We start from the raw sequence: 27,092 nt of genomic DNA, 5'->3' as shown, positions 1-27,092 counted from the left end.
CCTTCCGAGCTCTGCCGTGCACCCAAACAGTGGTTCCCCCCAACATGTGGGGTATCAGCGTACTCAGGACAAATTGGACAATAAAATTTGTGGTCCAATTTCTCCTGTTACCCTTGGGAAAAAAAATTGCGGGCTAAAACATCATTTTGTGGAAAGAAATAATGATTTTTTAATTTTCACAATGCTACATTCTAAACTTTAGTGAAACAATTGGGGGTTAAAAGTGCTCACCACACATCTAGATAAGTTCCTTAGGGGGTCTTCTTTCCAAAATGGGGTCACTTGTGGGGGGTTTCCACTGTTAAGGCACGTCAGGGGCTCTCCAAATGCGACATGGCGTCCGATCTCAATTCCAGCCAATTTTGCATTGAAAAGTCAAATGGCACTCCTTCCCTTCCGAGCTCTGCCATGCGCTCAAACAGTGGTTTATCCCCATATATGAAGTATCGACGTACTCAGGACAAATTGCACAACAACTTTTGGGGTCCAATTTATCCTTTTACCCTTGGGAAAATAAAACATTTGGGGCAAAAAGATCATTTTTTGTGAAAATTAATAAAAAAATTTTTTTTACGGCTCTACATTATAAACTTCTGTGAAGCACTTGGAGGTTCAAAGTGCTCACCACACATCTAGATTAGTTCCTTAGGGGGTCTACTTTCCAAAATGGTGTCACTTGTGGGGGTTTCCACTGTTTAGGCACATCAGGGGCTCTCCAATCGTGACATGGGCTCCGATCTCAATTCCAGCAAATCTTGCATTGAAAAGTCAAATGGCGCTCCTTCCCTTCCGAGCTCTGCCATGTGCCCAAACAGTGGTTTACCCCCACATATGGGGTATCGGCGTACTCAGGACAAATTGTACAACGAATTTTGTGGTCCAATTTCTCCTGTTACCCTTGGTAAAATGAAACAAATTGGACCTGAAGTAAAAATTTTGTGAAAAAAAAGTTAAATGTTCAATTTTTTTAAACATTCAAAAAATTCCTGTGAAGCACCTGAAGGGTTAATAAACTTTTTGAATGTGGTTTTGAGTACCTTGAGGGGTGCAGTTTTTAGAATGGTGTCACTTTTGGGCATTTTCTGTCATATAGACCCCTCAAAGTCACTTCAAGTGTGAGGTGGTCCGTAAAAAAATGGTTTTGCAAATTTTGTTGCAAAAATGAGAAATCGCTGGTCAACTTTTAACCCTTATAACGTCCTAACAAAAAAAAGTTATGTTTCCAAAATTGTGCTGATGTAAAGCAGACATGTGGGAAATGTTGTTTATTAACTATATTATGTGATATAACTCTCTAATTTAAGGGCATAAAAACTAAGAGTTTGAAAATTGCTAAATTTTCATAATTTCCGACAAATTTTTGTTTTTTTCACAAATAAATGCAAGTCATATCGAAGAAGTTTTACCACTATCATGAAGTACAATATGTCACGAGAAAACAGTGTCAGAATCACCAGGATCCGTTGAAGCGTTTCAGAGTTATGACCTCATAAAGTGACAGTGGTCAGAATTGTAAAAATTGGCCCTGTCACTTAGGTGAAAACAGGCTTTGGGGTGAAGGGGTTAAATCACCCCCATTTCGCCCCATCCAAAATAAAACAATAATAAAAAAACCTACACATATTTGGTATCGCCACGTTCAGAATCGCCCGATCTATCAATAAAAAAAAGCATTAACCTGATCGCTAAACGGCATAGCGAGAAAAAAAATTGAAATGCCAGAATTAAGTTTTTTTGGTCGCCGCGACATTGCATTAAAATGCAATAACGGGCGATCAAAAGAACGTATCTGCACAAAAGTGGTATAATTAAAAACGTCAGCTCGGGCACGCAAAAAATAAGCCCTCACCCGACCCCAGATCATGACAAATTGAGACGCTACGGGTATCGGAAAATGGCGCATTTTTTTTTTTTTACCAAATTTTTAATTTTTTTGTCACCACTTAGATAAAAAATAACCTAGACATGTTAGGTGTCTATGAAGTCTTGGGTATGTGCACACGTCAGGTTTTTTTCCTGACAAAATCCGGAGAATTCTGGCAGAAAATTGCATTTTTTTCCGCGCGGATTCTTTGCGGAATTTTTGCGTTTTTTTTTTTTTTTTTTTCCTGAAAGTCATTTTGGCTTAGAAATCTGCAAAAAATCCGCAAAAAGAATGAGCATGTCCATTTTTTTTGCGGAATGTGTTTTTTTGCGGAAAAAAACGCATCCATCTGAACAAAAAATCCGGAATGCATTTTAAATGATAGGATGCATATTTTTAGCGTTTTTGATGCGGAATTATAGCGTTTTTATAGCGAAATTCCGCAAAAAAAACGCTAAAAATCCGGACGTGTGCACATACCCTTAATGACCTGGAGAATCATAATAGCAGGTCAGTTTTAGCATTTAGTGAAGCTATCAAAAAAGCCAATCAGAAAACAAGTGTGGGATTGCACTTTTTTTTTGCAATTTCACCGCACTTGGAATTTTTTTTACGTTTTCTAGTACAAGACATGGTAAAACCAATGGTGTCGTTCAAAAGTACAACTAGTCCCACAAAAAATAAGCCCTCACATGGGCATATTGACAGAAAAATAAAAGTTATGGCTCTGAGAAGGACGGGAGCGGAAAACGAAAACACAAAAACAAAATAGGGCCGCGGCGGGAAGGGGTTTTAAAGAAGAAGTTTTATGGGTAGAAATACTGAGTGACAAGAAGCATCTTGAGATGAACCTGAGAAGAAGAGGCAAAGAAGAAGCAACTTCTGGATAAGAGAATAAAGCAGTTTACTATATTGTGCTGCATTAGGACAGTGAACTCTTACTACATAAGCACCTGGTATTTCCTGCCATCAGCAAATGTCATGGTCCCATAACCTTCTTTCCGGCTAAGATAAAAAGTGCCAGTGAACTTGGAACCATCAGGCCACGTGTAAATCCCCTTTCCATGATGATGATCTTTGTAAAATTCACCAACATAGGTCTGAAATAAAAGAATACATAATGCATCACTATAATAAGTTCAAGAAAGGTTACTATGATATTTGGAGGGGGAGAGTCTTATGCATTTTATAGCTTTCTTATTTCACCAGGATAATCGATAGCTTTTGTTGGCTCTGACATCTATACTAACCTCTCCATTGGCCCACTTAAATTCTCCAAAGCCTTTTTTCAGATCCAGGGCCATGTGTCCTTTGAAGCTGGAGCCATCAGACCATTGCTGAATTTCCAGATCTTCTAAACCCCAAAGTAATTTTTGTTCATCCAAGTTTAATTGATGACCTGATCTTACTGGGGCTCCTTTACCATCGAGATCTCCAGGGACACTGTCACAAGTTGGTTCCTCTTTGATTTCCTCTTGATCTGGCTCATCTAAAACATCTTCTCCACAAGTCTTTACGAGTCCCTCAGGGTCATCCAGCTTTATATCTACCAGTGGTGGTTCATGACTGTCATCTTCTTCCTGTGACTTTGTATCGGACATGTCCTCTCCTCTACATGGATCTGTGTTTGATAGAACATAACTAGTATTATAAAGAGCAAAGTCCTTACAACTGCTGGTTCAGAGCTTTACTGTGGACTCTTAGCGTACGGTAGAGTAAAGGCACATTTACCTTACACAATTATTGGGAACGGGCATTCCTAAGAACACTCATTCCCCGATAATCACGCAGTGTTAATAGACTTCCGATCACCAGGCTAAAGGATTGTTTATTGGGTGAAATGATCCTTTGGTTAGCTCAAAAGATCAATGTTCTCAGCAGCACATAATCCTCGGTAAACACGACCTGGACTTTAACCCCTTAGTGACAGAGCCAATTTGGTACTTAATGACCAGGCCAATTTTTGCAATTCTGACCACTGTCACTTTATGAGGTTATAACTCTGGAACGCTTCAACGGATCCCGCTGATTCTGAGATTGTTTTTTCGTGACATATTGTACTTCATGTTAGTGGTAACATTTCTTCGATATTACTTGCGATTATTTATGAAAAAAACGGAAATATGGCGAAAATTTTTAAAATTTTGCAATTTTCAAACTTTGTATTTTTATGCCCTTAAATCAGAGAGATATGTCATAAAAAATAGTTAATAAATAACATTTCCCACATGTCTACTTTACATCAGCACAATCTTGGAAACAAAATTTTTTTTTGTTAGGGAGTTATAAGGGTTAAAAGTTGACCAGCAATTTCTCATTTTTACAACACCATTTTTTTTTAGGGACCACATCACATTTGAAGTCATTTTGAGGGGTCTATATGATAGAAAATAATGAAGTGTGACACCATTCTAAAAACTACACCCCTCAAGGTTCTCAAAACCACATTCAAGAAGTTTATTAACCCTTTACGTGCTTCACAGGAACTGAAACAATGTGGAAGGAAAAAATGAACATTTAACTTTTTTTTGCAAACATCTTAATTCAGAACCATTTTTTTTATTTTCACAAGTGTAAAAACAGAAATGTAACCATAAATTTTGTTATGCAATTTCTCCTGAATACGCCAATACCCCATATGTGGGGGTAAACCACTGTTAGGGCGCACCGCAGAACTTAGAAGTGAAGGAGCGCCGTTTGACTTTTTCAATGCAGAATTGGCTGGAATTGAGATCGGACACCATGTCACATTTAGAGAGCCCCTGATGTACCTAAACAGTGGAAACTCCCCACAAGTGACACCATTTTGGAAACTAGACCCCTTAAGGAACTTATCTAGATGTGTGGTGAGCACTTTGAACCCCCAAGTGCTTCACAGAAGTTTATAACGTAGAGCCGTGAAAATAAAAAATCGCTTTTGTTTACACAAAAATGATCTTTTTGCCCACAAATTCTTATTTTCACAAGGGTAACAGGAGAAATTAGACCACAAAAGTTGTTGTGTGATTTCTCCTGAGTACGCTGATACCCAATATGTGGGGGTAAACAACTGTTAGGGCGCACCGCAGAGCTTGGAAGAGAAGGAGTGCCGTTTTACTTTTTCAATGTAGAATTGGCTGGAATTGAGATTGGACGCCATGTCGCGTTTGGAGAGCCCCTGATGTGCCTAAACAGTGGAAACCCCCCACAAGTGACACCATTTTGGAAACTAGACCCCTTAAGGAACTTATCTAGATGTGTTGCGAGCACTTTGAACCCCCATGTGCTTCACAGAAGTTTATAACGTAGAGCCGTGAAAAAAAAAAATTGCATTTTTTCTACAAAAATGATCTTTTTGCCCACAAATTTTTATTTTCACAAGGGTAACAGGAGAAATTAGACCACAAAAGTTGTTGTGCAATTTCTCCTGAGTACGTCGATACCCAATATGTGGGGGTAAACCACTGTTTGGGCGCACCGCAGAGCTTGGAAGAGAAAGAGTGCCGTTTTACTTTTTCAATGTAGAATTGGCTGGAATTGAGATCGGACGCCATGTCGCGTTTGGAGAGCCCCTGATGTGCCTAAACAGTAGAAATCCCCCACAAGTGACCCCATTTTGGAAACTAGACCCCCCAAGGAACTTATCTAGATGTGTGGTGAGAACTTTGAATGCCCAAGTGCTTCACAGAAGTTTAGAATGCAGAGTCGTGAAAATAAAAAATATTTTTTTTTTCACAAAAAAGATTTTGTAGCCCCCAAGTTTTTATTTTCACAAGGGTAACAAGAGAAATTGGACCCCAGAAGTTGTTGTCCAATTTATCCCGAGTACGCTGATGGCCCATATGTGGGGGTAACCCACTGTTTGGGCGCACGGCAGAGCTCAGAAGGGAGGGAGCACCATTTGACTTTTTGAGCGCAAAATTGGCTGTCGTGTTTGGAGACCCCCTGATGTACCTAAACAGTGGAAACCCCCCAATTCTAGCTCCAACCCTAACCCCAACACACCCCTTACCCTAATCCCAACCTCATCCATAATCCTAATCACTAACCCTAACCATAATCACAACCCTTACCCCAAAACAACCCTAATGTCAACCCTAACCATAACCCTAATCAAAACCCTAAATCCAACACACCCCTAATCCTAATCTCAACCCTAACCTCAAACCTAACCCTAATCCCAATACACCCCTAATCACAACCCTAACCTTAACCCTAATCCCAAACCTAACCCTAATCCCAAGCGTAACCCTAATGCCAACCCTAACCCTAATACGAACCCTAATCCAAACCCTAACCCTAATCCCAGCTCTAACCCTAACTTTAGCCCCAACCCTAGCCCTAACTTTAGCCCCAACCCTAACCCTAGCCCTAGGGCTACTTTCACACTTGCGTCGTTTGGCATTCCGTCGCAATCCGTCATTTTGGACAAGAAACGGATCCTGCAAATGTGCCCGCAGGATGCGTTTTTTGCCCATAGACTTGTATTGCCGACGGATCGTGACGGATGGCCACACGTCGCGTCCGTCGTGCACTGGATCAGTTGTATTTTGGCGGAGCGTCGGCACAAAAAAACGTTCAATGAAACGTTTTTTTGTATGTCGCATCCGCCATTTCTGACCGCACATGCGTGGCCGTAACTCCGCCCCCTCCTCCCCAGGACATAGATTGGGCAGCGGATGTGTTGAAAAACTACAGCTGCTGCCCACGTTGTGCACAATTTTCACAACGTGCGTCGGTATGTCGGGCCGACGCATTGTGACGGCCCCGTACCGACGTAAGTGTGAAAGAAGCCTAACCCTAAGTTTAGCCCCAACCCTAACCCTAAATTTAGCCCCAACCCTAACCCTAAATTTAGCCCCAACCCTAGCCCTACCCCTAACCTAACCCTACCCCTAACCTAACCCTACCCCTAACCCTACCCTAACCCTAACCTAACCCTAACCCTACCCCTAACCCTAACCCTACCCCTAACCCTAACCTAACCCTACCCCTAACCCTACCCCTAACCCTACCCCTAACCTAACCCTAACCTAACCCTACCCCTAACCCTACCCCTAACCTAACCCCTAACCTAACCCTAACCTAACCCTAACCCTACCCCTAACCCTACCCCTACCCCTAACCCTAACCCTGCCCCTAATTTTAGCCCCAACTGCTGTTCTCCTGCCGGCCGGCAGATGGAGACAGATGGCGGGCGCACTGGGCATGCGTCCGCCATGTTCTGCTGCCGGCGGCCAGGAGGAGCAGCAAGAGGATCCAGGGACCTAGGTGAGTATGCTAGGGTCCCCGAATCCCCCTATTTCTCTGTCCTCTGATGTGCGATCACATCAGAGGACAGAGAATTACACTTTACTTTTTTTTTTTTTTTGCGGTCGCCGGTAAACAGTTAATTACCGGCGATCGCAAAACAGGGGTCAGTAATACCGACCCCGATCGTGCTCTTTGGGGTCTCGGCTACCCCCGGCAGCCGAGACCCCAAAGATTCTCCCGGTGCCGGCCGGCGGGCGCACTGCGCATGCGCCCGCCATTTTGAAGATGGCGGCGCCCACCGGGAGACACGAGGAGCATCGGGGGAGCTAGGTGAGTATTGGGGGGCCACCTGGGACCCCTTTTCTCTGTCCTCCGATGTGCGATCACATCGGAGGACAGAGAAATTAAAAAGAGATCGCTTTTTTTTTTTTTTTTTTCTTTGCGATCGCCGGTAAACGGTTAATTACCGGCGATCGCAAATGCGGGGTGGGTTAAAAAAACCCCGAATCATGTTCTCTGGGGTCTCGGCTACCCTCGGCAGCCGAGACCCCGGAGAAAATCGGCCTCTGGGGGGCGCTATGGACTTTTTCCACAGCGCCGTTAATTAACGGCGCTGTGGTTTAAGTACCCTTAGCGGCCACCGTTAAAAGGCGTATCGGCGGTCGCTAAGGGGTTAAAGAGAGCTAAGGATATAGTGTATAATAAAAGTCGTAATTAATTACTGAAAATGCAATACTAGTGGGTGCACAAAAAAAAACAACAGGTTTTGTCACCACTTTTAGTAGAGCGTATAGCCAAATAAAAACTATTGTCAATAAGTATTTGCCAATTATACATGGGGATTCTTCCTTGAATTAATTTATTAAAAATAGATGTCTTTTCTCTGAGAAAAAAAATCACCAACTTTATCTATCATGTTATCACCCAGTTTATTTTACAAAAAAAAAGAAGAGAAAAGAACCAGGCTTACACCCATAGGGTGTCACAAATGCGGTATCAGAGTGCTTCGTGCAAGTATGAAAACAAACCAAAGGATTGATCTAGTGGTCCAAAGTAGACAATATCGGATAAAACAGGTTATAAATTGTAGTAGCACTTTTGTAGTGTACTGTGTTAATTGCATATCATACAATAGGGAAGCGAATAATCCATCGGATGTATCTAAACATTTCCTACAAAAACATGGGGGTGATGTTAAGAAAGGATTATGGTTTAGAGAAAGTGAACCCCTTACCTAGAGGCGGAGATCGAAGACATGCTTTTTTTTAATAGAGAGGCATACTGGATACCGATGGCGGATATGTTCTGTTCGCGGGGATTGAATAGGCAGACTCATCTGATTCTACATTATTAAATATCATGTATTGTGTAGGTATAGATTCTTTTACATGTCTTTTATTTGTTTCTTGGAATTTGTACTTAATTAGTGTTTGATCTTGTTAACCCAATGACGTCATGGAACCGGTGTTTGGAGGGTGTGTTCTCCGGTGGGGTAAAAACGATGGAGTTATTTCCTTCTTGTAGGTTATGAGTAAGAGGAGTCTGCCTGAAAAGGCGTTAAAGGTCATGGATTAAAAGGGAGTCTTTTCCATTTTATGCAAGGTCTATTTGGCACACCATCTTTTTACAGATTAGAAATAAAGATGGATACGTTTTAGATGAGCTGGATCTCTTTGTTGGACATTCCCATTCGCACTGCTACTCCGTTTCTATCAGGTCTAAGAGTTCCCCGTTCTACCGGTCAATGTGGACCCCTGAAGTTGGACCTCTACCGATCAATAAAGCTGTCATCTACACTGTGTGAAAGAGATATTTTCACCGATCAACCCCTTTATTCATGAATTTTTTAGAAGTAACACCACAATAATTCTTTATGGGAAGCTAAGTTATTGACACAAAACAGAAAAAGCCTTGCAACTGTAGATGAATATGGCGTATGAAATTATTTGTTCTCTCCCTCCGCAATTAGAGACTGTGCTCATATTCCAAGCTTTCCTGCCTCCAGCAGATTGGGGAAGATTTAGATATGCTGTCTAATTTTTAGAAAGTGCAAACAGTTACACGTGGAGGAAAGACAATTATGGCAGCTAAATAGGAAAGGGTTCTTTACAGTAAGAGCAATCAGACTGGAATGTCCGACCACAAGAGCTAGTAATGGCAGTTACTATAACAACATTTAAATAAGGTCTGGATGCTTTGTAACAAAACATGACATTGTGAGTTATAAATAATCTAGCAATATAAAATATATCACATTGAAGATAGGTTGAACTTGATGGTTTTTTCAACCTATGTAGTTATGTGAACTGTACATTAGGAAAATGCTTGAAATGTAATTCCCTATGATATTATTTTACAAGTAATTTCCCCTTATTTTTTCTGTGTAAAGTGCCAGCTAAAAATCCAATCTCTGGATTTAAAAAGTGCAAAACACTCCTGAAACACTTGCATGTTTAATTTGTATTTCTTATGGTGCCTAAGGGAAGCCATAATGATAGGCGCCTGCTTGGTAACAAGTGCAGTTATTTGCCTCTATAATGAAGTGAATTACCAATGATGAAAGGGTCAATACTTGTGTCCTGCATCAGTAATAGCCCATGCAGTAACCATGACAACTGTTATGGGGTCATAAACAAGTGTGATAAAGAAGATTCCATAATAGAAGGCCGCGCTGCCACGATCAGCGCCATTACTGATGCGCCTGAGGACGTTGAGCTTGACCACCCCACGTAATGTGCCGACCTTGGTGAAATTTGGAGGTTCTAGCAGGGAAAGCGTTTGTCTGCTTTAGACACCCCCAGCGCATGGGAAAGTAATCGATGGGGATCCCAAGCACAGGATCCCCTTCTGTTACCCTCTACAAAAAGCTGCTCTCCTTTGGGAGTTCATGGAAGCACCTATGACTTTAACCCCTTTACCCCCAAGGGTGGTTTGCACGTTATGGACCGGGCCAATTTTTACAATTCTGACCACTGTCCCTTTATGAGGTTATAACTCTGGAATGCTTCAACGGATCCCGGTGATTCTGACATTGTTTTCTCGTGACATATCGTACTTCATGATAGTGGTAAAATTTCTTTGATATTACCTGCGTTTATTTGTGAAAAAAACGGAAATTTGGCGAAAATTTTGAAAATTTCGCAATTTTCCAACTTTGAATTTTTATGCAATTAAATCACAGAGATATGTCACACAAAATACTTAATAAGTAACATTTCCGACATGTCTACTTTACATCAGCATAATTTTGGAACCAAAATTTTTTTTTGTTAGGGAGTTATAAGGGTTAAAAGTTGACCAGCAATTTCTCATTTTTACAACACCATTTTATTTTAGGGACCACATCTCATTTGAAGTCATTTTGAGGGGTCTATATGAAAGAAAATACCCAAGTGTGACACCATTCTAAAAACTGCACCCCTCAAGGTTCTCAAAACCACATTCAAGAAGTTTATTAACCCTTCAGGTGCTTCACAGGAATTTTTGGAATGTTTAAATAAAAATTAACATTTAACTTTTTTTCACAAAAAATTTACTTCAGCTCCAATTTGTTTTATTTTACCAAGGGTTACAGGAGAAAATGGACCCCAAACGTTGTTGTACAATTTGTCCTGAGTACGCTGATACCCCATATGTGGGGGTTAACCACAGTTTGGGCGCATGGCAGAGCTCGGAAGGGAAGGAGCGCCATTTGACTTTTCAATGCAAAATTGACTGGAATTGAGATGGGACGCCATGTTGCGTTTGGAGAGCCACTGATGTGCCTAAACATTGAAACCCCCCACAAGTGACACCATTTTGGAAAGTAGACCCCCTAAGGAACTTATCTAGAGGTGTGGTGAGCACTTTGACCCACCAAGTGCTTCACAGAAGTTTATAATGCAGAACCGTAAAAATAAAAAATCATTTTTTTTTCACAAAAATTATCTTTTCGCCCCCAATTTTTTATTTTCCCAATAGTAAGAGAAGAAATTGGACCACAAAAGTTGTGGCACAATTTGTCCTGAGTACTCTGATACCCCATATGTGGGGGTAAACCATTGTTTGGGCGCATGGGAGAGCTCGGAAGGGAAGGAGCGCCGTTTGACCTTTCAATGCAAAATTGACAGGAATTGAGATGGGACGCCATGTTGCGTTTGGAGAGCCACTGATGTGCCTAAACATTGAAACCCCCCACAAGTGACACCATTTTGGAAAGTAGACCCCCTAAGGAACTTATCTAGAGGTGTGGTGAGCACTTTGACCCAATAAGAGCTTCACAGAAGTTTATAATGCAGAGCCGTAAAAATAAAACAAAATTTTTTTCCCACAAAAATAATTTTTTAGCCCCCAGTTTTGTATTTTCCTGAGGGTAACAGGAGAAATTGGACCCCAAAAGTTGTTGTGCAATTTGTCCTGAGTGCGCTGATACCCTATATGTGGGGGAGAACCAGCGTTTGGGCGCATGGGAGGGCTCGGAAGGGAAGGAGCGCCATTTGGAATACAGACTTAGATGGAATGGTCTGCAGGCGTCACATTGTGTTTGCAGAGCCCCTAATGTACCTAAACAGTAGAAACCCCCCACAAGTGACCCCATATTGGAAACTAGACCCCCCAAGGAACTTATCTAGATGTGTTGTGAGAACTTTGAGCCCCCAAGTATTTCACTACAGTTTATAACGCAGAGCCGTGAAAATAAAAAAAAAAATTTCCCCTCAAAATTATTTTTTAGCCCCCAGTTTTGTATTTTCTCGAGGGTAAAAGGAGAAATTGGACCCCAAAAGTTGTTGTCCAATTTGTCCTGAGTGCGTTGATACCCCATATGTGGGGGGGAACCAGCGTTTGGGCGCATGGGAGGGCTCGGAAGGGAAGGAGCGCCATTTGGAATGCAGACTTAAATGGAATGGTCTGCAGGCGTCACATTGCGTTTGCAGAGCCCCTAATATACCTAAACAGTAGAAACCCCCACAAGTGACCCCATATTGGAAACTAGACCCCCCAAGGAACTTATCTAGATGTGTTGTGAGAACTTTGAGCCCCCAAGTGTTTCACTACAGTTTATAACGCAGAGCCGTGAAAATAAAAAATCTCTTTTTTTCCCACAAAAATTATTTTTTAGCCCCCAGTTTTGTATTTTCCCAAGGGTAACAGGAGAAATTGGACCCCAAAAGTTGTTGTCCAATTTGTCCTGAGTACGCTGATACCCCATATGTTGGGGTAAACTCCTGTTTGGGCACACGGGAGAGCTCGGAAGGGAAGGAGCACTGTTTTACTTTTTCAATGCAGAATTGGATGGAATTGAGATCGGTCGCCATGTCGCGTTTGGAGATCCCCCTGATGTGCCTAAACAGTGGAAACCCCCCAATTATAACTGAAACCCTAATCCAAACACACCCCTAACCCTAATCCCAACAGTAACCCTAACCACACCTCTAACCCTGACACACCCCTAACCCTAATCCCAACGGTAACCCTAACCACACCTCTAACCCAGACACACCCCTAATCCTAATCCCAATCGCAAATGTAATCCAAACCCTAACCCTAACTTTAGCCCCAAGCCTAACTGTAGCCTTAACCCTAGCCCTAGCCCTAACCCTAGCCCCAACCCTAACCCTAGTCCCAACCCTAGCCCTAGCCCTAACCCTAGCCCTAACCCTAGCCCTAACCCTAACCCTAGCCCTAACCCTAGCCCTAGCCCTAACCCTAGCCCTAACCCTAGCCCTAACCCTAGCCCTAACCCTAGCCCTAGCCCTAACCCTAGCCCTAACCCTAATGGGAAAATGGAAATAAATACATTTTTTCATTTACTTCTATAGCGGGTTTTTTAGCGGATTTTTATGATTGGCAGCTGTCACACACTGAAAGACGCTTTTTATTGCAAAAAATATTTTTTGCGTTACCACATTTTGAGAGCTATAATTTTTCCATATTTGAGTCCACAGAGTCATGTGAGGTCTTGTTTTTTGCGGGACGAGTTGACGTTTTTATTGGTAACATTTTCGGGCACGTGACATTTTTTGATCGCTTTTTATTTCGATTTTTGTGAGGCAGAATGACCAAAAACCAGCTATTCATGAATTTCTTTTGGGGGAGGCGTTTATAACGTTCCGCGTTTGGTAAAATTGATAAAGCAGTTTTATTCTTCGGGTCAGTACGATTACAGCGACACCTCATTTATATCATTTTTTTTATGTTTTGGCGCTTTTATACGATAAAAACTATTTTATAGAAAAAAATAATTATTTTTGCATCGCTTTATTCTGAGGACTATAACTTTTTTATTTTTTTGCTGATGTTGCTGTATGGTGGCTCATTTTTTGCGGGACAAGATGATGCTTTCAGTGGTACCATGGTTATTTATATCCGTCTTTTTGATCGCGTGTTATTCCACTTTTTGTTTGGCGGTATGATAATAAAGCATTGTTTTTTGCCTCGTTTTTTTTTTTTTTTTCTTACGGTGTTTACTGAAGGGGTTAACTAGTGGGCCAGTTTTATAGGTCGGGTCGTTACGGACGCGGCGATACTAAATATGTGCACTTTTATTGTTTTTTTTTTTTATTTAGATAAAAAAATGTATTTATGGGAATAATATTTTTTTTTTTTTTTTTTTTTTACACACTTGCAAATTTTTTTTTTTACTTTTTTACTTTGTCCCAGGGGGGGACAATACAGATCGGTGATCTGCCAGTTTGCACAGCACTCTGACAGATCACCGATCTGTCTGAGAGCAGTGCAGCGTTACCAAGTGCCTGCTCTGAGCAAGCACTTGGTAAGCCACCTCCCTCCCTGCAGGACCCGGATCCGCGGCCATTTTGGATCCGGGACTTTCTGCAGGGAGGGAGGTAGGAGACCCCCGGAGCAACGCGATCACATCGCATTGCTGCGGGGGTCTCAGGGAAGCACGCAGGGAGCCCCCTCCCTGCGCGATGCTTCCCTGCACCGCCGGCACATCGCGATCATCTTTGATCGCGGTGTGCCGGGGGTTAATGTGCCGGGGGCGGTCCGTGACCGCTCCTGGCACATAGTGCCGGATGTCAGCTGCGATAAGCAGCTGACACCCGGCCGCGATCGCCCGCGCTCCCCCCGTGAGCGCGGCCGATCGCCTATGACGTACTATTCCGTCCGTGGGAAGTAAAGCCTACCCCACATGGACGGAATAGTACGTCTAATGGCAGAAAGGGGTTAATGGGTGATAAATTGGGATGGGAGAAGGGGGGAGGGGGTATTTCTACTAATACGGGTTATCTATTATGAACAATCCCTGTAACCAAAAGTCTAAATTTATGAGAGGTGGACCTGAATCTGTAAGGAAGAAATGGTTCATTCATATGGGCAATCAGATCAACTAAATTGGGTCAAACAACCCATGTGGTGACCGATATCGCAGCCAGATCTCTCCCACATCCGGTTTATCACATTTATAGTCTATATTTGTTATGTCGTTCTCTGTCAATCTGGTAAAATGTACAAATGTTAAAACTTGTTACATCTGTTATATATCGGCACTAACTCTCTAAGCCCAAGGGAAGGGCGATCCTCCAGCCATGGTTTCCTAGAGGTTTCCACCACAGGGGGTTTTCCTCTCCTGAGTGCTGGAGGGTGACTCTTTGTGAGTCGGGAGTTGTGCCATTTTTGGTGTCATGTGAATGTAAATAAAATTGAGAACGTTTGACACCTAATTACAATGCTTCGTGTATTTATTTTGTGTGCGTCTGCGTGATTCATTTTGTTTGGGAGTCGGGGTCCATCACATGTCACTGTGTCATAGGGAAGGACAACTGCCGTCCACAGTTTTGCCCCAGGTGTTGCTCCTGCTCTGCTGAATATCATGGAGCATAGAAGACAAGCAAGTGTGCACTCATCATTGGAATAAAGAGTTATATTACAGCAGGATTACAAGCAGCTTCCTCGCCTCATTCACACAGTGAGTATTTTGGCCAGTATTTTACATCAGTATTTGTCAGCTAAAAAAACAGACAGGAGCAAACACTGAGAAAAATAATAACTGAATGACTTTCACCACTTCTGTGTTTTGGATAAACTCCTGGAGTCTGTTAACAAATACTGATGCAAAATATCGCCATGTAAAAGTGCTGTAAATCCTTACTGACTTCATCATTACATCGATCACAGCGCTGCAGTCAGTAACTTAGCTCAGTGACTCTGCTTGGGTTGACATCATAAGCTGCTGAGATAACTAATTGTCTGCAGCGCTGTCGATGTGAAGTCAGTGCTGCAGACAATTACAGATATCATGGGTGGCACCAGAGATTTAGCCCTGGAGCAGGGGAGAGTGTGTAAAGTACAGGGGAACAGATAATTCACTTTCTGAATACCCTTCATAAAAACCGACGCATTTCGAACCAGGACTAAGAACGTTGTGATGTTTGAAACGCCTTGGTTCTTATAGAAAGTGTTCACTTCAACCTTTTGCAAAGTTTGTATATGTTTTCACTTTTTTAATGTATTAAATTAAACAATTATATTCTGGAAGCTGGATCCTTTACCGTTCTTGGACTTGTTTACTTTTTTTAATACTACAAAAATTGAGGTGCGTTGAATTTTTGAAATCTTGCAAATTATATGTGTTTTATTTGCATGATTTCCCCATACACTTTAATGAGATGCCGAATATTCGCATATAAAAAATTGATATGGGTTTTCATTACATTTCAGCAGCAAAAAAATGGATGTAATCCACGTGCACACATAACTGTTTTGAATTCTGTGGCTGAATTCACTCCTGTGGTCACAAGTGGTACTGCAGCTTCTGAGCTTCCTCCCTCAGGTGTTCTGGTGAGCTCATTGGCTGCTTTGTTATTTAACTCCACCTGATTCTGTCTTCCTTGCTCCTTGTCAATGTTCCAGTGTTGGATCTGAGCTTCTGGATCTTTCCTGTGGCCTGCTGCTCTGCTTAGATAAGTGCTTCTTTGCTTTTGTTGCTACTTTTTCTGTCCAGCTTGTTAATTCGTTTTGCTGGAAGCTCTGAGACGCAAAGGGTGTACCGCCGTGCCGTTAGTTCGGCACGGTGGGTCTTTTTGCCCCCTTTGCGTGGTTTTTTGCTTTAGGGTTTTTTGTAGACTGCAAAGTTCTCTTTGCTATCCTCGCTCTATCTAGAATATCGGGCCTCACTTTGCTGAATCTATTTCATCCCTACGTTTGTCTTTTCATCTTGCTAACAGTCATTATATGTGGGGGGCTGCCTTTTCCTTTGGGGTATTTCTCTGAGGCAAGTCAGGCTTGTTTTTCTATCTTCAGGCTAGTCAGCTCCTCAGGCTGTGCCGAGTTGCATAGGTAGTGTCAGGCGCAATCCACAGCTGCCTTTAGTTGTGTGTAGGATAGGTTCAGGTATTGCGGTCTACAGAGATTCCACGTCTCAGAGCTCGTTCTATTGTTTTTTGGGTTATTGTCAGATCACTGTATGTGCTCTGATTGCTGGCACACTGTGTCACTGGATTGCCTACATAACAGTACAAGGAGCCAACCTAATGATTCTCAATAGAGGGAAAAAAGAAGTTCTGACATCATTTTTTTTTCTCAGCTCTGTGTTCAGTCTTTTTTTTCCCCTAGACATTTGGGTGTTTCAGGACACAGGTGTGGACATGGATATTCAGGGTCTGTGCTCTTCAATGGATAATCTCGTTACAAATGTACAAAGGATTCAAGATACTATTGATCAGAAATCTATGTTAGAACCAAGAATTCCTATTCCTGATTTGTTTTTTGGTGATAGAACTAAGTTTCTTAATTTCAAAAATAATTGTAAGCTATTTCTGGCCTTGAAACCTCATTCTTCTGGTAATCCTATTCAACAGGTTTTGATTATTATTTCTTTTTTGCGCGGCGACCCTCAGGACTGGGCATTTTCTCTTGCGCCAGGAGACCCTGCATTGAGTAATGTCAATGCGTTTTTCCTGGCGCTCGGATTACTTTACGATGAGCCTAATTCAGTGGATCAGGCTGAGAAAAATTTGCTGGCTTTGTGCCAGGGCCAGGATGATATAGAAGTATATTGTCAGAAATTTAGGAAGTGGTCAGTACTCACTCTGTGGAATGAATCTGCGCTGGCAGCTTTGTTCAGAAAGGGTCTCTCTGAGGCTCTTAAGGATGTCATGGTGGGTTTTCCTATGCCTACTGGTTTGAATGAGTCTATGTCTTTGGCCATTCAGATCGGTCGACACTTGCGCGAGCGTAAATCTGTGCACCATTTGGCGGTATTGTCTAAGATTAAACCTGAGCCTATGCAGTGCGATAGGACTATGACCAGAGTTGAACGGCAAGAACACAGACGTCTGAATGGTCTGTGTTTCTACTGTGGTGATTCCACTCATGCTATTTCTGATTGTCCTAAGCGCACTAAGCGGTTCGATAGGTCTGCCGTCATTGGTACTGTACAATCCAAATTCCTTCTGTCCATTACCTTGATATGCTCTTTGTCATCGTATTCTGTCATGGCGTTTGTGGATTCAGGCGCTGCCCTGAATCTGATGGATTTGGATTATGCTAAACGTTGTGGGTTTTTCTTGGAGCCTTTGCGGTGTCCTATTCCGTTGAGAGGAATTGATGCTACACCTTTGGCCAAGAATAAACCTAAGTAATGGACCCAGCTGACCATGTGCATGGCTCCTGCACATCAGGAAGTTATTCGCTTTCTGGTGCTACATAATCTGCATGATGTGGTCGTGTTGGGGTTGCCATGGCTGAAAACCCATAATCCAGTATTGGATTGGAACTCTATGTCGGTATCCAGCTGGGGTTGTCAGGGGGTACATGGTGATGTTCCATTTTTGTCTATTTCGTCATCCACTCCTTCTGAGGTCCCAGAGATCTTGTCTGATTATCAGGATGTATTTGAAGAGCCCAAGTCCGATGCCCTACCTCCGCATAGGGATTGTGATTGTGCTATCAATTTGATTCCTGGTAGTAAAATCCCAAAAGGTCGATTATTTAATTTATCCGTGCCTGAACACGCCGCTATGCGCAGTTATGTGAAGGAATCCCTGGAGAAGGGACATATTCGCCCATCGTCATCACCACTGGGAGCAGGGTTCTTTTTTGTAGCCAAGAAGGATGGTTCGCTGAGACCGTGTATTGATTACCGCCTTCTTAATAAAATCACTGTTAAATTTCAGTATCCTTTGCCATTGTTATCTGACTTGTTTGCTCGGATTAAGGGGGCTAGTTGGTTCACTAAGATAGATCTTCGTGGTGCGTATAATCTGGTGAGAATCAGGCAAGGAGATGAATGGAAAACTGCATTTAATACGCCCGAGGGTCATTTTGAGTATCTAGTGATGCCGTTCGGACTTGCCAATGCTCCATCTGTGTTTCAGTCTTTTATGCATGACATCTTCCGTGAGTATCTGGATAAATTCCTGATTGTTTACTTGGATGACATTTTGATCTTCTCAGATGATTGGGACTCTCATGTGAAGCAGGTCAGAATGGTTTTTCAGGTCCTGCGTGCTAATTCTTTGTTTGTGAAGGGATCAAAGTTGTCTCTTCGGTGTGCAGAAAGTTTCATTTTTGGGGTTCATCTTTTCCCCTTCTACTATTGAGATGGATCCGGTTAAGGTCCAAGCCATCCAGGATTGGACTCAGCCGACATCTCTGAAAAGTCTGCAAAAGTTCCTGGGCTTTCCTAGTTTTTATCGTCGCTTCATCTGTAATTTTTCTAGCATTGCCAAACCATTGACCGATTTGACCAAGAAGGGTGCTGATTTGGTTAATTGGTCTTCTGCTGCTGTGGAAGCTTTTCAGGAGTTGAAGCGTCGTTTTTGTTCTGCCCCTGTGTTGTGTCAACCAGATGTTTCTCTTCCGTTCCAGGTCGAGGTTGATGCTTCTGAGATTGGAGCAGGGGCGGTTTTGTCACAGAGAGGTTCTGGTTGCTCAGTGTTGAAACCATGTGCTTTCTTTTCCAGGAAGTTTTTGGCTGCTGAGCGTAATTATGATGTGGGCAACCGAGAGTTGCTGGCCATGAAGTGGGCATTCGAGGAATGGCGTCATTGGCTTGAAGGAGCTAAGCATCGCGTGGTGGTATTGACTGATCATAAGAACCTTACTTATCTCGAGTCTGCCAAGCGCTTGAATCCTAGACAGGCCCGTTGGTCGTTATTTTTTGCCCGCTTCGATTTTGTGATTTCGTACCTTCCGGGCTCTAAAAATGTGAAGGCGGATGCTCTGTCTAGGAGTTTTGTGCCCGACTCTCCGGGTTCATCTGAGCCGGCGAGTATCCTCAAGGAAGGAGTCATTGTGTCTGCCATCTCCCCTGATTTGCGGCGAGTGTTGCAAAAATTTCAGGCGAATAAACCTGATTGTTGTCCGGCGGAGAAACTGTTCGTCCCTGATAGGTGGACTAGTAAAGTTATCTCTGAACTTCATTGTTCGGTGTTGGCTGGTCATCCTGGAATCTTTGGTACCACAGAGTTAGTGGCTAGATCCTTCTGGTGGCCATCTCTGTCACGGGATGTACGTACTTTTGTGCAGTCCTGTGGGATTTGTCCTAGGGCTAAGCCCTGCTGTTCACGTGCCAGTGGGTTGCTTTTGCCCTTGCCGGTCCCAAAGAGGCCTTGGACACATATTTCGATGGATTTCATTTCTGACCTTCCTGTTTCTCAAAAGATGTCAGTCATTTGGGTGGTCTGTGATCGCTTTTCTAAAATGGTCCATCTGGTGCCCTTGGTTAAATTGCCTTCCTCCTCTGATTTGGTGCCTTTGTTCTTCCAGCATGTGGTTCGTTTGCATGGCATTCCTGAGAATATTGTTTCTGACAGAGGTTCCCAGTTTGTTTCAAGGTTTTGGCGAGCCTTTTGTGGTAGGATGGGCATTGACCTATCTTTTTCCTCGGCTTTCCATCCTCAGACTAATGGCCAGACCGAACGAACCAATCAGACCTTGGAAACATATCTGAGATGTTTTGTTTCTGCAGACCAGGATGATTGGGTGTCATTTTTGCCGTTGGCTGAGTTCGCCCTTAATAATCGGGCCAGCTCGGCTACCTTGGTCTCTCCATTTTTCTGCAATTCTGGGTTCCATCCTCGTTTCTCTTCAGACAGGTTGAGTCTTCGGACTGTCCTGGTGTGGATTCTGTGGTGGACAGGTTGCAGCAGATCTGGACTCAGGTAGTGGACAATTTGACCTTGTCCCAGGAGAAGGCTCAACTTTTCGCTAATCGCAGACGCCGTGTGGGTCCCCGACTTCGTGTTGGGGATCTGGTTTGGTTATCTTCTCGTCATATTCCTATGAAGGTTTCCTCTCCTAAATTTAAACCTCGTTTTATTGGTCCGTATAGTATTTCTGAGATTCTCAATCCTGTGTCTTTTCGTCTGACCCTCCCAGACTCCTTTTCCATACATAATGTATTCCATAGGTCGTTGTTGCGGAGATACGTGGCACCTATGGTTCCATCTGTTGAGCCTCCTGCCCCGGTTTTGGTGGAGGGGGAATTGGAGTATATTGTGGAGAAAATTTTGGATTCTCGTGTTTCTAGACGGAAACTCCAGTATCTGGTTAAATGGAAGGGTTATGCTCAGGAAGATAATTCCTGGGTTTTTGCCTCTGATGTCCATGCTCCAGATCTTGTTCGTGCATTTCATGTGGCTCATCCTGGTCGGCCTGGGGGCTCTGGTGAGGGTTCGGTGACCCCTCCTCAAGGGGGGGTACTGTTGTGAATTCTGTGGCTGAATTCACTCCTGTGGTCACAAGTGGTACTGCAGCTTCTGAGCTTCCTCCCTCAGGTGTTCTGGTGAGCTCATTGGCTGCTTTGTTATTTAACTCCACCTGATTCTGTCTTCCTTGCTCCTTGTCAATGTTCCAGTGTTGGATCTGAGCTTCTGGATCTTTCCTGTGGCCTGCTGCTCTGCTTAGATAAGTGCTTCTTTGCTTTTGTTGCTACTTTTTCTGTCCAGCTTGTTAATTCGTTTTGCTGGAAGCTCTGAGACGCAAAGGGTGTACCGCCGTGCCGTTAGTTCGGCACGGTGGGTCTTTTTGCCCCCTTTGCGTGGTTTTTTGCTTTAGGGTTTTTTGTAGACTGCAAAGTTCTCTTTGCTATCCTCGCTCTATCTAGAATATCGGGCCTCACTTTGCTGAATCTATTTCATCCCTACGTTTGTCTTTTCATCTTGCTAACAGTCATTATATGTGGGGGGCTGCCTTTTCCTTTGGGGTATTTCTCTGAGGCAAGTCAGGCTTGTTTTTCTATCTTCAGGCTAGTCAGCTCCTCAGGCTGTGCCGAGTTGCATAGGTAGTGTCAGGCGCAATCCACAGCTGCCTTTAGTTGTGTTTAGGATAGGTTCAGGTATTGCGGTCTACAGAGATTCCACGTCTCAGAGCTCGTTCTATTGTTTTTTGGGTTATTGTCAGATCACTGTATGTGCTCTGATTGCTGGCACACTGTGTCACTGGATTGCCTACATAACACGTAACATTATCAATAAAGCATTATCAAAGCTCACAACAAACAGGAAGTTTACAAAACAAAGCAATTTTAATTAAAAAATTATATTCAAAAAGAAGCAAGAGCGAAACTGAAAAAAAATGCAATAAAAACATGCAAAAAACACTCAAAAGGCAATGAAGAAACACAAATAAGCCGGATTACGTACCGGTAATGCTCTTTTAATGAGTCCACGACAGCACCCCACATGAGAGAGAGGGATCCGCCCATAGGAACAGGAAACCTACAGAATAAAAGGAGGCGGTCCCCTCTCCTCCTCAGTTTAGTTACAGAGTATAAAAAGGGGAACCGCAAAAGTGTTAGTATTCATTCTTATTCAGTCACATAAATTTCTTAACTCTATACAACCATTATTTGTGACCTTAAAGGAAAGAGCTGTGCACAATTTAGGGAGGGTAATACATGGGTGCTGTCGTGGACTCATTAAAAGAGCATTACCGGTACGTAATCCGGCTTTTTACCCTTCGCCACGACAGCACCCCACATGAGAGATTTTCAGAGAGTCATTATTTGGGTGGGATTACTGTATTAAGAACAGCTCTACCAAAGGTCAGATCAGAAGACGTGGACAGATCAAGTCTATAATGGTTGTAGAAGGTAGAAGGTGTAGACCAAGTTGCAGCCTTACATATTAAATGGATCGGTACATCTGCTTGTTCCGCCCAGGAGGAAGCCATGGCTCGTGTTGAGTGCGCTTTTATACCCACTGGAGGAATCTCGCCTTTTGACGTATAGGCCAAGCAGATAGCCTCTCTGATCCACCGAGATATGGTAGCTCTCGTGACCCCATGTCCTTTCTTGTGGCCCTGAAAGGAGATAAACAGAGCCCTACTCTCCCTCCATGTCTGACACCTTTCTATATAAGTCAGGATGGCTCTTCTGACATCTAAGGTGTGGAACTTATGATGTTCTGGAGTTACAGGTGAATCAAAAAAGGAAGGGAGAAATATTTCTTGTGACCTGTGGTAGGTGGACGCTACCTTAGGGAGGTATGAGGGGTCTGGTTTCAGGACTATCCGATCATGAAATATCAGTAAGAAAGGTGGGTCTACTGATAGGGCCTGGATGTCACTAACCCGTCTAGCTGAGGTTAGGGCTACTAGTAAGGCTACTTTATATGTTAGGATTTTTAAAGGTATTGAATCTAATGGTTCAAATGGAGAGCTTGTTAAGGCCTCTAATACTAGATTTAAATCCCACGGAGGTAGACGGGGAATATGGACCGGTTTACTACGTTCACAAGATTTTATGAATCTGGAGATCCACCTATTAGCTGCTATATTGCATCCATATAGGGCTCCTAATGCCGAGACCTGAACTCTTAAGGTATTTACAGATAGTCCTAACTCTCGGCCTTTTTGCAAGAACTCTAGGATAGGTGTGAGTGGAACTTGCTTAGTGAACGGTACCGTGTAGAAGTCTAAAAATTTATTCCATACCCTACTATATATTAGGGTGGTAGATCTTTTCCTGCTCAATAAGAGGGTGTTTACTAGTTCTGTTGAGAACCCTCTGGAACTTAATAGTTGCCTCTCAAATTCCACGCCGTCAAGTGAAGACCTTTCACTTGCGGGTGGAAAAAGGGGCCTTGGTACAGCAGCTCCTTGTCTGATGGGAGGATCCAAGGATCGCATAGGCACATGGTCTGGAGACAAGAGAACCATGGTCTTTTCGGCCAGAATGGTGCAATGAGGATTACTCTTGCCTGTTCCCTCCTGATCTTTCTGATCACTAGAGGAATCAGAGACATTGGAGGAAAGGCATATGCCAGTCTGAACCGCCAAGGATGGTGGAGAGAGTCCAACATATCTGGGTGATCCCTGGTGTTCAGGGAAGCGAACCTTTGTACTTGCCGGTTGTCTCTTGTGGCAAATAGGTCGATTTGTGGTATCCCCCATGCTTCTGTTATCCTTCTGAATATGGATTTGTTTAAGGTCCATTCTCCTTGACGCAACTCGTTTCTGCTGAGGTAGTCTGCCCTGATGTTCTCTACACCTTTGATGTGCAGGGCTGTTAAGGATGTTAGATGAGCCTCTGCCAGCTGAAAGATGTTTGCAGCTATGGTCATCAGACTTCCTGACTTTGTACCACCCTGACGGTTCAAGTATGCCACTGCGGTGGAATTGTCTGAGTAAATTCTTACATTTGTTCCATGAATCTGCGGAAGAAAATGATATAAGGCACATTCTATTGCTTTTAACTCCTTCCAGTTGGAGGAACATATTAATTCTGTCTGATCCCAAGTATTTTGGGCCAGATTGTCTTCCATATGTGCTCCCCACCCAATAGGGCTGGCGTCGGTGGTAATTATTTTAGACGGGTCTATTATCCATGGCACACCCCGTGATAGGTGGTCCATGTCTAGCCACCAGGATAGCGATTCTAAGACATTACTGGAAAGAGTTATTCTACTTTCTAGATAACCGTCTTTCCCCTGAGCCGACAATACTTCGTACTGCAATTGACGGGTATGGAATTGTGCCCAAGGTACAGCAGGGATACATGATGATAATGACCCCAGTAAGGACATGGCCTTTCTTAGTGTCATGTAGGGTTTGCGTATTGCGTCTGATACCTTTGATTGTATAGTCAACCTCTTTGACTGAGGAAGAAAGCATTTCTGACTTACGGAGTCTAGCTGGATTCCTAGAAATGTCTGAACGGTTTCTGGATTCAGCCGAGATTTTTCGAAGTTGACGATCCAACCTAACTCCTGTAGGGACGAGATCGTATTAGATAAACGAGTTTTACATTGAAGTGCAGAGCTTCCTACCACTAGAAAGTCATCTAGGTAGGGTATTATCAAGGTATCTCGTTGGCGTAGATGAGCCATCACTTCTAGTATCACCTTAGTGAAGACGCGGGGAGCCATAGAAAGCCCAAATGGCATTGCAACATATTGAAAGTGACGAACCTTTCCCTCCAGGGTGACTGCTACCCTTAGGTACTGCTGATGTTCGGCATGTATGGGAAGATGGTAATAGGCGTCCTTTAAGTCTATTCCGGCCATGACACACCTAGAGAATAAGAGTTTTATGGTAGAACTAATGGATTCCATTTTGAAGGTATGATTACGCAGGAAAGAATTTAATTTTTTAAGATTTATGATGGTTCTAAATGAACCATCTGGCTTATTAATCAGGAATAAAGGGGAGTAGAACCCTTTCCCTTTTTGATCCTGGGGAACTTCAATCAGGACTTTCTTAGATAGAAGAGATAGGATCTCTATTTCTAGAGCCCTCTGTTGGTCCTGACCTTTTGGAGATGTTATTATGAAGGAATCCCAAGGGATTCGATCAAATTCTAATTTAAGGCCGTATTGCACAATGTCCAGAATCCACTGGCTGGATGTTATCTGTTCCCATTGGGGAAGAAAAAATTTTAATCTGCCGCCTACTTCCTGGTTAGCGGTATTTACGTCTCGGATTATGGGACCCGCTAAAAAAGGCACCTTTTTGCTTTGGGTCCTTCGACTCCCATCGCTCTCTTTGTTCAAGCGGCTTGTTCCTAGTAAAGGGGCGTCTCCTGAAGGCTCTCCTGTAGGATGGAAGATACTGGTTAGGGAAGCCTTTCTTCCTTTCACCTGCTTTATTCAGGAGTTCATCCAGCGTCTTCCCAAAAAGGAACTCACCCTGACAGGGAATCGCACAAAGTTTTGCTTTAGCTTGTGCGTCCCCCTTCCAATTCTTTAGCCAGAGTGCACGCCGGGCTGTGTTGACTAGGCCGGCTGACCTGGCTGCAAGACGTAGCGAGTCCACTGAGGCATCAGCTAGGAATGCTACTGCTTCTTTAATTTGAGGCAATTTCAGCAGGATAGATTCCCTCGAAGTTTTGCCTCTAATCTGTTCCTCCAATTGCTCCGTCCATACTAGTAGAGATCTTGCAGTACAGGTACTAGATATGGCGGGCCTGAACGCCCCCGTATTGACTTCCCATGACCTCTTTAGTAAAGCTTCTGCTTTACGGTCCAGCGGGTCTGTTAGGACCCCTGAATCCTCCACTGGTAGGACCGACTGTTTGGTTGTGGAGGCTACCGCAGCATCAACTTTTGGCACCTTTGACCAGGTGTTTAGGTCTTCATCGCTGAAGGGATAGCGCCTTTTAGAGGATGATGGTAAAAACCCTCTATTCTGCTTGTCCCACTCCTTTTTGACAATATCTTTGATGGTTTGTATGACGGGGAAGGACCTACGTTTCTTCTGTCCTAACCCCGCAAACATTATGTCCTGTGCTGATTTCTTTTCTTTCCCATCTGGGCACCCCATCGTGCTCCTGACAGATTTTATTAAATTGTCCACATTACTGTTGGGAAGACAAAGTCCCCCTTCAGTCTCGGATGAGCTCGGCTGAGATCCCTCTTCGTCTGAAGAAATACATACACCCTCTGACTCCGAACTAACCGGAGACCGGGACCTGCTAGGCTGACGGGTACTGGCGCTACTTGTCTGCGCCAAACCCTGCATCTCTTCTCGGATAATAGCTCTGACATCTGAGGGAGTCATGATATTTTCCTGCCGTAGAGTTTGCATGATACACTCTGCACACAGTTTTTTGGCATAATCATCCGGGAGGGGCTGCGTACATAAAGCACACTCTTTATGCTTAGATTTGTGTGTCCTTTTCTTAGTCTAGAGGAAGGATACAGGAGGAACATATATCAGCATATAGGAAGAGACTCTTTCAAAAACTCACCCAGTGAAGCTGACAGGTACCGGTTCTGGAGGCGGAATTCGTTTGGTGGTAGAACTCTTCTCTGGAGGTCGGCCACCACTCTTTGTGCTGCTCCTCGTGCTTCTCTCCCTGCTGGGAGAGCGCTGTTGCACTGCGGGCAGGTGCGCTTCGTCGGCCGGTGAAGCCATTTCACACACACCGGCCCGACGCTAGCGCTGCATTTTTAAACTTGCCGCCCATTCTCCTGCCTCCCCGGACCAACCCGGAAGTGCTCCCGCGACTTCCGGGTTAGACGCGCCGCTCTCACTCACCATGCGGCCGCCAGAGGCTATTAAGCCGGCCGCTGCAGCGCGCGCGTCCTCACAGTGCCGGCCGGACCTACGGTGACCGGACCCGGACCGTGGATGTTTGGCCAGACGAGGGGGGAGGCTGCAAGCAGGGGCTCCCCCGCCGCTGCTTCTGGTACCGCAGCCCCTGCCGTTCCCACAGAAACCGGCGCAGGCGGGTGCATGGCCCAGGGATCCTCTTCATCTGTAGGTAAGCCGGGTCCCTGTAGGAACAGGAAACCTAAAACTGAGGAGGAGAGGGGACCGCCTCCTTTTATTCTGTAGGTTTCCTGTTCCTATGGGCGGATCCCTCTCTCTCATGTGGGGTGCTGTCGTGGCGAAGGGTAAAAACCTAATCTGGCAAGATGAAGAATGAAATTCTGCAGGAAATCTACAGCGTTAAAATCTCACCAAATATTCATCGTAGAAACATAGCCTTAGAGGGTAATTTCACTGATTGTGAGACGGAAGATGAGAGACAAGTCTGCTGCCAATGGGAGAGAATTTGTGGTCTAAATTATGAGATTGTCTAGCTAAGAAAAAAGTGCACAAAAAACCACAA

At 43.7% G+C, this 27,092-nt stretch overlaps 1 protein-coding gene across 2 annotated transcripts in view; it reads right to left on the bottom strand.

Annotated features, from left to right (window-relative positions):
- Positions 1-27,092, bottom strand: part of ANKMY1 (ankyrin repeat and MYND domain containing 1) — a 108,633-nt gene that overhangs the window by 66,101 nt on the left and 15,440 nt on the right. For both annotated transcript variants that reach the window (XM_069727797.1, XM_069727796.1), the window contains 2 exons: positions 3,115-3,485; positions 2,818-2,964 (listed from right to left, as the gene is read on the bottom strand). In XM_069727797.1, the coding sequence (XP_069583898.1) occupies positions 2,818-2,964; positions 3,115-3,465 (498 nt within the window). In that variant the 5' untranslated portion in view covers positions 3,466-3,485. The remainder of the gene's footprint in view (positions 1-2,817; positions 2,965-3,114; positions 3,486-27,092) is intronic.

Source organism: Ranitomeya imitator, chromosome 5 (assembly GCF_032444005.1).
Source record: "Ranitomeya imitator isolate aRanImi1 chromosome 5, aRanImi1.pri, whole genome shotgun sequence".
NCBI lineage: Eukaryota > Metazoa > Chordata > Amphibia > Anura > Dendrobatidae > Ranitomeya > Ranitomeya imitator.
This window is presented reverse-complemented; position numbering and strand designations above follow the sequence as displayed.